Raw genomic sequence first — 12383 nt, 5'->3', positions numbered from 1 at the left:
CCAGAACCAAAGGGAGAGGTAAGACCCATTCTAGATCTAAAAGCTCTGAATTGGCACTTAAACATCCAATCCTTTTGCATTGCGTCAATCCGATCGGTTGTGTCCATCCTGCAAGGAGGGGAGTTTTTGGCTTCAGTCGATATCAAGAGGCATATCTCCATGTGCCAATATTTCCCACTCACCAGAAACTAATGCGCTTTGAAATATAAAATCATAATTTTCAGTTGTGGCCCTGCCATTCGGTTTAGCCACAGCACCACAAGTTTTCTGAAAGATTCTGGCACCTATCTACCTTTTTAATAGATCATTCAGTCTCAGGTCTAAACCAGAGTCTGATTGCAGAATCTCTGGGTTGGATGCTCAACCTAGAAACACCCTCCTTTTAAAAACATCAAGGAGATTGCAGTACTTGGGGCTGGTTATGGATACCATACAGAAGAATGTATTCCTACCCCAGACAAGAATGAGTTCCATTGTAGGACTAATTCAACTTATCAAAACCAAAGAAATTCTTCCATTCGGATTGTTGGGGGGGAAATGGTGGCCTTCTTCAAGGCCGTCCCTTACGTACAGTTTTCACACAAGACTGCTTCCAAACACCATCCTAGCGGTCTGGAATAAAGGATTCGGGCCTTGTTTTTTTTCCAAATACGCTTGGCTCCCGACGTAAGTCAGAGCCTAAATTGGTGGTTGATATCCAGCAAAAGGGAAAATCTTTTCTACCTGTATCCTGGAAAGTGTTAACAACAGATGCCAGCCTTCTAGGCTGGGGAGCAACCCAGGAAGAAGATTCTGTCCAGGGGAGATGGTCCAGGTTGGAGGACCTTGCCTATCAACATTTTGGAAAATTGGGGCAGTACGTCTGGCCCTTGAATCTGGGACGGTCAGACTATGGGACAGTCCTGTCAGGATTCAGTCTGATAAGGCCACGGCTGTGGCTTACATCAATCACCAGGGGGGCACGAGAAGTCGTGCAGCCCAAAAAAGAGGTGAATAATGTTCTAGCTTAGGCACAGAATGTTGTCTTCTGCCCATCGGCAATTTTCATTTCAGGAATAGGGAGTTGGCAGACGGACTACTTGAGTCGCCAACAATTATTTCCGGGAGAATGGTCTCTTTGCCCTGACATCTTCCTAGCGGTATATCAGAGATGGGGTATTCTGGACATGAACCTATTCGTGCCCAGGTTCAACAACAAAGTCGACAACTTTGTGTCGGGAACAAGGGATCTATTAGCAGGCGGAACAGACGCATTAGTCTTCCTTTACTGATCTATTCATTTCCTCCAGTTATGCTACTTCCTCACCTTCTCCGCAGGATTAAGCAGGAACGAAAGGCTGTGATTCTGGTGGCCCCAGCAGGTACCAGAAGATCTTGATTACCGAGATCATAAAGATGGCAGTAGGAGTCCTTTGGACTCTGCCATTATTATAGCCAGACCTTCACGCACAGTCCGGTATTCCATTCTACCTTATGGACAATTTATTTTATTTTTTTTACAGGTTTGACTGTTGAATCCCACTTTATAAAGGATCTTGGATGATCTCCTTCAGGTAGTGTCTACTTTGATTAATGCCAGGAAGCCGGCTTCCAGAGTAATTTACTCTAGGGTCTGGAAGACAAATGTTTCTTGGTGTGGATCCAGGGGTTGGCACCCCAGGAAGTATGTCATAGGCAGGATCTCTGACTTCATGCAAATGGGATCTGAAATGAAGTTGTCCTTGACTTCCATCAAGGGCCAGATCCAGGCCTTGTCAGCATTTCTTTTCAATGTCCTCTTGCTTCCCAATCTTGGTGCGTAGCTTATTCAGGGGGTAACACGGATTAATCCCCCTATCAAGGCACCTCTAAATCTTTGGGATTTAAATCTTGGTCTTATCGCCTTTGCGGAATCAGCCATTTTAGCCTTTTACGAGAAATTCCCTTGGTCCTTTTGAGAATAAAGGTAATCTTTCTGGTTGCAATTTGTTCTGCTAGAAGAGTATCGGAACTAGCAGCTCTGTCTTGTAAAGAGCCATATTTGATCATGCATAAGGATGAGGTGGTTTTATGTCCTCATCCTGAATTCCAACCAAAAGTGGTAACAGGTTTTCATTAAACCAAGATATTCTTGCTTCTTTCTCCCCAGAGCCTCAATCTAGGGAAGAGAAGGCACTACATTCCCTTGATGTAGTAAGAGCTATCGGAGTCTATTTTAAGGCAACCGCTCAGGTTCGCAAAACACCATGTTTTGTTTGTATTGCCAGAGGGTCCGAAATGTGGACAGGCAGTGTTGAAATCCACTACTTTCCAAGTTGATTTGTCAAGTGATTGTTCAAGCTTCAGCTTAAAGAAGAAAATTCTTCCTTCTCATGTTAGAGCACACTCCTCCAGGGCGATAAGTGCCTCTTGGGTGGTGCATCATCAGGCCTCTATGGCTCAGATCTGTAAGGCCACGACTTGGTCTTCGGTTCATAAATTTATCAGATTTTATCAAATCGATATTAAAGGTCATGAGGATATTGCCTTTGGGCGCAGTACACTGCAGGCTGCAGTATAAGTCCTCTGGCCTCTTTTTTTTTTTTTTTTTTTGTTGTCTCCTTTTCAGTTGTCATTGCTATGGGACATCCCATATAGTAAGTACTATGGCTCTGTGTCCCCTGATGTAAGAAAAGAAAGCAGGATTTTTAAAACGGCTTAGCTGTAAATCCTTTTCTTTGATGTACATCAGGGGACATGTAGGTCCCTCCCTTCTTGGTGTACACTTGTATTGCTTGGCTACAAAACTGAGGCCTCCCAGTAGTGGGAGGGTTTATATAGGGAGTACACTTCTTGCCTTAGGGCGTGCCAGTGTCCATCACCTATCAGTGGCCCTATAACCCACACAGTAAGTACTATGGCTCCGTTTCCCCTGATGTACATCAAAGAAAAGGATTTTACAGGTAAGCTGTTTTAAAAATCCTGTTTTTCCACCATTCCCCTTCTGGTGGAAGAATATGAATACATACTCACTACTTTTCCAACTGGGCATACTCTTTCACCTCAAATTCTGTTGGAGAGCCAGTGAGTATGCTCATAGTTATGGGAATGGTGCCAGAGCACTAATTGCTATTTATTTAGTAAAGATGCAGCTTTGAAACAACCATGATGTCCGCTGCTGATTCCAAGAGGAAATATTGACTGTATTCACAAATATCATTTATTTTGTATTCACATCTATTCTTCTTACTACTATTTGGGTAGCACAGTGGTGTAGTGGTTAGCACTCTCACCTAGCAGTAAGAAGGGTCGCTGGTTCAAATCCCAACCACAACACTACCTGCCTGGAGTTTGCATGTTCTCCCTGTGCCTGCGTGGGTTTCCTATGGGTACTCCGGTTTCCTCCCACAATCCAAAGACATGCAGGTAGGTAATTGGCTTCTGTCCAAAATTGGCCCTAGTATATGAATGGGGACCTTGGATTGTGGGCTCCTTGAGGGTAGGGACTGATGTGAGTGTGCAATGTACAGGGATAGGGACAATTGTAGACACTCACTCAGGTTGAACTGGATGGACTTTTTTTTAAAGTGGTTGTAAACCCATGGTGGGGGGGGGGGGGGGAAGCAACCTGCAAGGCAAAGGCATATCGAGCTAGTATGCATAGCATACTAGCTCATTATGAATCGCTTACCTGAGAACGAAGCCCCTGAAGCGGTCCTCCGTCTTCATGTCTGCCGCTGCCATGGATCCCGGAGTGACTTCTGGGTCTCGCTGCTCCGGCGCTGTGATTCGCCAGAGCAGCGATGACGTCTCTCCCGCACACGGGAGCCGACACTCGAGGCATATCGTCGCGGCCTGCCCAGTGCGCCTGCGCGCCGCTGTCTACGGCGCATGCGCCGTAGACGGCGGTGGCTGTCTTTTTGGAAATATCTCCTAAACCGTATAGGTTTAGGAGATGTTTCTTGGACCTACAGGTAAGCCTTAATCTAGGCTTACCTGTAGGTCAAAGTGGTTTGTAAGGGTTTACATCACTTTAAGTAGAATATGTTAAATGAGCATATATTAAATGTTTGGGAGCCATCTATAATTTTCCTGAAGATACCAATGAGCTGACGAGTTTGTGGACCCCAGGACTGAATAGATAATTTTTGTGTGTGTCCCCACTGGGTAGTTTTTTTCACTTCGTGAAATGGCAACTACACAGAAAATGAGAAGGAAACCTAATCAACAAGAAAAAAAGATTGTTGGATTCTAATTCACCTTCATTCTACTAAGGTACTTTTTATTGGAGAGAGATCCCATGCTTGGTTTCATTTCCCGCACAGAACGTTAAGGTAAACATGCCTAAGGTGCACACAAACTGCCAGAGAAACGTATACGTTTTATTTTACACCACCGGTTTTAAGAATGGAAAATAAAAAGCCCTCTATGAACCTGTCATACTGCATACTGGGTTTCCATTGAAGTGAATCGAGGCCATGTCATGCAAGCTCTAAATCAGAAAAGGAAGATTCCAACTAGGATGTTAAGAACTATGTCTGGATGGGGGTGTAAATAAGTATGTAGTAGGTCACTAAACGTTTAGGGCCTAAATACTAGGTCAGCCAACTAGCGATTAAATGAAGAGAAGAGACAACAGTTATAGCTGTGATATTGAAGAATGTATAACTCACCATTGTATTGTTTTTTTTTCTCTGTAGACAGGGGCATTTGTCTATGGTTGTACAACTAATGAAGTATGGTGCTGACCCCTCACTGATTGATGGAGAAGGTTGCAGTTGTATTCACCTAGCCGCTCAGTTCGGACATACCTCGATTGTTGCATATCTCATAGCTAAGGGACAGGTAAGAAACTATTTCTAATCTTGTTTGCTCCCTATGTATGGATAATGCGGGACATTTACACATTCCAAGAGCCAGGATGCCAATGCACCAGAAATATAAGGCATTTTTGTACAGCAATGTAATTGTCAAGGTAATGAATTTCCTTTTATTTGCATTTATCTGCTTTATTGTGACTTTTCAATAAATCTGTGCAGCTGATGTTATTTTTTTGGTTTGTGTATAATTTCTTTGCCTACTTAAAAAGATTTTTAGTACACAAGCCATATCCTTCCCTAAAAACCAGCTTTTTGGTAACCTTTATATCTCTTTAGGCACATACAGTTTCTATTGGATATGTATAGCTACAGTGCCTTGCGAAAGTATTTGGCCCCCTTGAACTTTTCAACCTTTTGCCACATTTCAGGCTTCAAACATAAAGATAAACAAACAAACAATTTTTTTATTTTTTGTGAAGAATCACCAACAAGTGGGACACAATTGTGAAGTGGAACGAAATCTATTGGATTTTTGAAACTTTTTTAACTAATAAAAAAATGAAAAGTGGGGCGTGCAAAATTATTCGGCCCCCTTGCTTTAATACTTTGTTTAGCCACCTTTTGCTGCGATTACAGCTGCAAGTCGCTTGGGGTATGTCTCTATCAGTTTTGCACATCGAGAGACTGAAATTCTTGCCCATTCTTCCTTGCAAAACAGCTCGAGCTCAGTGAGGTTGGATGGAGAACGTTTGTGAACAGCAGTTTTCAGCTCTTTCCACAGATTCTTGATTGGATTCAGGTCTGGACTTTGACTTGGCCATTCTAACACATCTGGATACGTTTATTTGTCAACCATTCCTTTGTAGATTTTGCTGTATGTTTGGGATCATTGTCTTGTTGGAAGATAAATCTCCGTCCCAGTTTCAGGTCTTTTGCAGACTCCAACAGGTTTTCATCCAGAATGATCCTGTATTTGGCTGCATCCATCTTCCCCTCAATTTTAACCATCTTCCCTGTCCCTACTGAAGAAAAGCAGGCCCAAACCATGATGCTGCCACCACCATGTGTGACAGTGGGGATGGTGTGTTGAGGGTGATGAGCTGTGTTGCATATCGTGTTGCATATCATGTAAAAAACAGCTCATACTCACTGATCATCAGCCGGCTGCAGCGATCTGCTCTGCTCTCCTCTCCTCAGCGATGACTTCTGTGTGAGGAGAGGAGGAGCCGATTGCCTAGCAACCGGCTGTTTGTTTACATCACATGACAGCCATGATTGGACACGGCCGTCATGTGATCAGGAGGGCCAATCACAGAACCCTCCTGCCGATCTGAGCTGCGCCGTATCCGGGTGACACGAGCACATCGGGATCGCGCCGCTGCGCAGGCACGCGATCCCGCTCCTTCTGAAGGACGTTCCTGAACGTCCTATCAGAAGTAGACGGCTCCCACCAGGCCGTATATGTGCATTGGCCGGGTGGGAAGTGGTTAATGTCACTTCAATAGCAAAAAGTAAGACCCCCAGCCTGGCTTTGCTTTCTACTACACACAAATTTAATGATAATGACAAACAAACATCCAAGGTAATTTCATGATAAAATTGGTTCATAGCAGGATAGAGCCAGTGGGCCTTGGGGTGCCAGACACACTCCCCCTTCATCAGGGTTTAGGAATTGTGACACTGCCGAAATGGACTCAGTTGAGCAGATACCAAAGATGCATTCACCGACGCTGGCGTAGACTGCCCTCCTGAAACTTTCCAGGCAGGGATTTACAGTGCAGTTTTATTTTATTATCTGCTCACTGGAGTACATATGTTCAGTCAGGATTCTTAATACCTGGTGAAAGGGGTAATGTGTTTGGCCCACCCAAGGAGCTTTGGCTCTATTCTGTTATTAATCAATTTTTACATTAAATTAACTTGGACTCCTGGATATTTGGACCACTGATTGGATTGTATGTGTGTGAATTCCTTATTCTGGGTCCTTTCCCTATTTTTTCTGACAGTGGTACCTGTTTTGTGGAGTGCTGCCAATGCAGAGCCTATGTGCCCAGTGACAATTTACGTGACCCTTGGTGGTTGTTCTTGTGTTTGGCTTTGCTCCCTAGTAGGGATACCTGGATCACAGGACTAGTCGAACACGATTACAAATCCTTTAGAAGCTAAAATTAAATGGACTTGTTTCACTCCATATTTTGAATGATCATATTGCTGCATATATTTCCCTCTGAATTCAGGACTAGAGAGTCTTTTATAGTGCAATATGAAAGCAATTTCTATTTGTTGCCACACTTCAAGCCATTTACTTCTTGCCAACTTTCTCTTTTTAAGCTCAATCGAACTTTTATGTTAAATCGGGTAAATACGAGCCAGAACCTCAGCATGCCCCCCTGTCAGCCTGCTGCAGAGAATGACCCTTGCTTGGTGTGAAAGTGGGTCTCTCCTTCCAGAAGCAGGGGGCAAAAGCTCTACTGATTGTAGAGTTATAGGTCCGACTCAGCAAAGGCTGTGTTGGACATTTTCATTGAGACCTCTGCTTCCACACAGAGACCAAAAGTCTTTTTCTGCATCCAGACATTTGCACCTGAAATGTATTTAGCATATTACAACTGAAAGATCTTTTGGGCCTTAATGCTGCTCCTACAGATTACTAAGCAAAATCCATAAACCTGACAGCACTGACTGTATGCGCAGTAAAAGTATGAGCAGAAAATGGTCCACAAAAGATCGATGAACTGATTTCCTCCTCTACAGAGGGTACCATTAGATTACATATCGCCAAATATTCTTTGCCCTAGCTAATGATTCCCATTTCTGGTAAAGCTGGTAACTGTTTAACTTAAGTGACATAAATTAGGTTAAAAGTTAATCTATCGGCTAATAGGAGGTAAACGGAGGAATTCTACTGCAGTAAGCGAGGGAACAAAAAGCATATATAGTGCCTTGAAAAAGTATTCATACTGCCTTGAAATTTTCCAAATTGTCATGTTACAACCAAAAACGTAAATGTATTTTATTGGGATTTTATATGATAGACCAACACAAAGTGGCACATACCGGTAATTGTGAAGTGGAAGGAAAATTTATTAAAGCTTTTCCAGATGTTTTACAAATATTTGAAAGTGTGACATGCATTTGTATTCAGCCCCCCAGAGTCAATACTTTGTAGACCCCTTTTTCTGCAATTACAGCTGAAAGTCTTTTTGGGGATGTCTCTACCAGGTTTGCACATCTAGAGAGTGCCATTTTTGCCCATTCTTCTTTGCAAAATCGCTCAAGCTCTGTCAGATTGGATGGATAGCGTCTGTGAACAGCAATTTTCAAGTCTTGCCACAGATTCTCAATTGAATTTAGTTCAGGACTTTGACTGGGCCATTCTAACACATGAATATGCTTTTGATCTAAACATTTTCAACACAGAGAAACCCTTGAAATAACTTGCCCGTTTCAGAGGATCCCATGCTAAAAATTACTATCTATAGCTCATGATATGTTAGTGTGATGGTCAGTGAGAAAAATGCACCTTACACTTGTGGTCACTAGGAAGAATTTCCCCCTTTCAGACAGCTAAAAAGATCAGCGGTGTCATTGGTAACTTGTCTGAAAGGCAGAAATGACTAATTGCTCTAGGAACCTCTGGAGGAACCCTAGTTGTGAAAAAACCCTTATATAAACCATTCCATTGTACCTCTGGCTGTATGTTTAGGGTCGTCATTCTGCTGGAAGGTGAACCTCCGGCGCAGTCTCAAGTCTTTTGCAGACTCTAAGCCCTTGTACACACGGTCAGACATTCCGACGGAAAAATGTCCGATCGGACCGTGTTGTCAGATAATCCGACCATGTGTGGGCTACATCGGAGTATTTCCGTTGGAATATCGGACCGACAGAGTTTTAGAGCTGGGCTACAACATGATCCGATCGGACTTTGTCCGATCATTTGTAGAGAATTCTGATCGGACAAAGTGCCACGCATGCTCAGGTCAGATTCCTAGACCAAAGCTATTGGCTACTAGCCTGAACGTAGTCCAGTCGTAACGAGTTAATGTCATCACTTTGTCCGACCGTGTGTATGCAACACCAGTTTGGGACAAAATCTGACGGATTTTGTTGTCGGAATGTCTGACCGTGTGTACAAGGTTTTCTTTTAAGGTTGTCCTCCTATTTAGCTCCATCCATCTTCCCATCAACTCTAACCAGCTTCCCTGTCCCTGCTGAAGAAAAGTATTCACATAAGATGATGCTGCCACCACCATGTTTAATGGTGGGAATTGTGTGTTCAGGGTCATGTGCGGTTAGTTTTCCGCTATACATAGAGTTTTGCTTTTAGTTCAAAAAGTTCATTTTTGGCCTCATCTGAACAGAGCCCCTTCTTACATGTTTGCTGTGTCCCCCGCATGGCTTCTCGCAAACTGCAAACGGGATTTTTTATGGAATTCTTTCAATAATGGCTTTCTTCTTGCCACTCTTCCATAAAAGCCAGATTTGTGGAGTGCACGACTAATAGTTCTTCTGTGGACCGATTCTCCCACTTGAGCTGTGGATCTCTGCAGCTCCTCCAGAGTAATCGTGGACCTCTTGGCTGCTTCTGATTAATGCTCTTCTTGCATGGCCTGTCAGTTTAGGTGGATGGCCATGTCTTGGTAGGTTTGCAGTTGTGCCATACTCTTTCTATTTTTGGATTATGGATTGAACAGTGCTCCGTGGGATTTTCAAAGCTTGGGATATTTTTGTATAACCCAATCCTGCTTAAGGCTGGGTTCACACCTATGCGCATTGGATGTGGCGTGACATTTTAAAATGCGTTCATTTGAATAAGGCTGGTTCACATATGTGCATTGCATTCGCACTCCACATTGCCCAAAAAAGTGTGTTTTCTGGGCATTGCGGTGCAAATTGCAAGCACATTATCTTCTATGGGGACGCATCTGATTCGCAGATAAAATCCTTACCTGATCCTGATGGAAACCTAACCTGATACTGATGCAATCCTGACTGATGTCAATTAGCTGTGAAAACGGAGCTTTAATTCGCACCACACATGTGTGAACCCAGTCTTGAACTTCTCCACAACTTTATTCTTGACCTGTCTGGTGTGTTTCTTGGCCTTCATGATTCTGTTTGTTCACTAAGATTGTCTAACAGACCTTTGAGGGCTTCACAGAACAGCTGTATGTAATTAGTGAGATTAAATTCGATCTGACAGAGCTTGAGCTATTTTACAAAGAAGAATGGGCATAAATGCCACTCTATAGATGCACAAAGCTGGTGGGGGGGGGGGGTTGAATACCAATGCACATCACACTTTCACATATTTATTTGTAAAACATCTGGAAAAGCTTTAATAATTTTCCTTACACTTCACAATTATGTGCCACTTTGTGTTGGTTTATCACATAAAATCCCAATAAAATATATTTATGTTTTTGGTTGTAACATGACAAAATGTGGAAAATTTCAAGGGGTCTGAATACATTTTCAAGACATTGTAGGCTAGGCACTCCCGAGAATATATATACAGAATATTAATTGAAACTTTGCTAAGTCGGCCCATTTTGTGACCTAGATACCTCCCCCCCCTCAATGCAAGCTACAATGCAAATAAGCAAAGTACAAGGTCAAGGATACATCCAGCCTGTGATGGGACATAGAAAAGCAGCTTTGCATTCTCTACTCCTGTAATTGTGTCCAATGTTTAACTAAACAGTAGTGTGTGAAGTAGAACCTGGCTGGCTGACACTATTGGACCACCATCTCCCAGTTCCAGAGTGCTGCTGTGCAGGCAGTAGCAATGGGTTCAGTTATGTATGTTCTATAGAAAATTACATCCTTCTTCTTCTTCTCCTTCTTCTCCTTCTTCTCCTTCTTCTCCTTCTTCTCCTTCTTCTCCTTCTTCTTCTCTTTTTTTTTTTTTTTTTTTTTTGTGAGAGGAGCCTGTACATCTGTATATGACTGAAGCTAAGGCTGGAGTTTAGCCTTAAGTTCAGTTGCAAACTACAACTATGTATGTCACTGTCATGGTATCTGATATTCCGACCTTTATTTATATTATTAATTTTTAACTTTAACCACCCTACCCTAAGTCCACCTTGTGTTATTTACTTCAGCCCCAATTAAGCAATCTTTACTGTGCAACTCCGTTTTGAGCTGCACAACCTTCCTCTTCATAAAGACCTGCTTGGTACAGTTGCGATCTTGTTCATTCCTATTGGAAAGCTGTACTAGTGGCATGCCCACGAGCAAAAGGAGGGTAGAAGAAAACGCCCTCCATCATCCACGCTATGTTATTTGGGCATCACAGAGCATCCAGTTGCTTAAAGTTGGAATACTTTTCTCTGTTGTATATTATAATACATTTAATGGATTATCACAAACTAAATGCCTGTGTGAGAAAAACCTAAAAATAAAGCCTAGAATCTCACTTTTGCTTCAGTTTTTTTTTTTTTTACAAATGCACTCCCACGTCGCCCTCTACTTTGTAATTCCACTTGTGATGCACAAATAATTTCTGCCAGCAGGTGGCACTAACTGCTTTATCAATTTTAGGGAACGGGATGCCCGTTGCAGTCAGGGTGATTTCAAGGAAAATTTGACATGCTGCAGATTCTTTTTGTTTAAATAACAATTTTATTTAGTGATCTTTTCCATTTAAGTGTATGCCATACATTTTGTTCAGGTTTCCTGCATTCCCCCAGGATAATGGGAGATTAGCCTGTGTTTACTACATCCCTTGTCTGCCAGATGAATTTTGTTTATTATCCTTGGAACAATGGCTCAGTGGAAAGTTTAATTTCACAGCTCGTATATTGGTTACCTTTTTTATATGGTTACAGCATCAGCTAAGATTAGAGTTTAAATTTTGTCTGAAAAGACTATGAAATGTCATTTGAAGAAGTAGAACATTCTATATCTTTACAGTATACTGTTTGTTCAGAAAGAGATATTGTTATTGTGTTTCTTTATCTGAAATCCATTGACTACTGTAATACTTTGCGTTCCCTTATCATTAGGAGTCTTCAGGTAGTCGTGCCCTTTTCACACCTAGCATAGTGGGAACGCATGTTTTTACTCGTTTTTCGCACTCAGGGCAGCTCATTCACTTGTATGGGCTGCCCTTCACATGACAAATAAGCCATTTAACCCTTTCATGACTAAGCCTGTTTTTGGAATTTAGTGTTTACAAGTTAAAATCCATATTTTCTACTAGAAAATTACTTGGAACCCCCAAACATTATATATATTTTTTTAACAGAGACTCTAGAGAATAAAACGGCGATTGTTGCAATATTTTATGTCACACGGTATTTGCGCAGCGGTGTTTTTAAATGCAACTTTTTGGGAAAATGTACACTTTCATTAATTAAAAAAAAAAAAAAAACAGTAAAATTATCCCATTTTTTTTGCATAATGTGAAAGATAATGTTACGCCGAGTAAATAGATACCAAACATGTCACACTTTATAATTGCACGCACTTGTGGATTGACGACAAAGTACGGTACCTAAAAATCTCAATAGGCGACGCTTTAAACATTTTTTACGGTTACCAGGTTAGCGTTACAGAGGAGGTCTAGTGCTAGAATTATTGCTCTCGCTCTGACGATCGCAG

At 42.1% G+C, this 12383-nt stretch overlaps 1 protein-coding gene across 1 annotated transcript in view; it reads left to right on the top strand.

Annotated features, from left to right (window-relative positions):
* ZDHHC17 (zDHHC palmitoyltransferase 17) overlaps positions 1–12383 on the top strand; it is a 112572-nt gene that overhangs the window by 42744 nt on the left and 57445 nt on the right. The window contains exon 5 of the mRNA XM_077474116.1: positions 4659–4803. Within this exon, the coding sequence (XP_077330242.1) occupies positions 4659–4803 (145 nt within the window). The remainder of the gene's footprint in view (positions 1–4658; positions 4804–12383) is intronic.

The sequence above is a fragment of the Lithobates pipiens genome, unplaced genomic scaffold, assembly GCF_037356315.1.
Source record: "Lithobates pipiens isolate NorthernLeopardFrog02 unplaced genomic scaffold, aLitPip1_a1.2 Scaffold_8, whole genome shotgun sequence".
Taxonomy (NCBI): domain Eukaryota; kingdom Metazoa; phylum Chordata; class Amphibia; order Anura; family Ranidae; genus Lithobates; species Lithobates pipiens.
The sequence above is the reverse complement of the archived record's forward strand: the minus strand, read 5'-3'. Positions and strand labels throughout refer to the sequence as shown.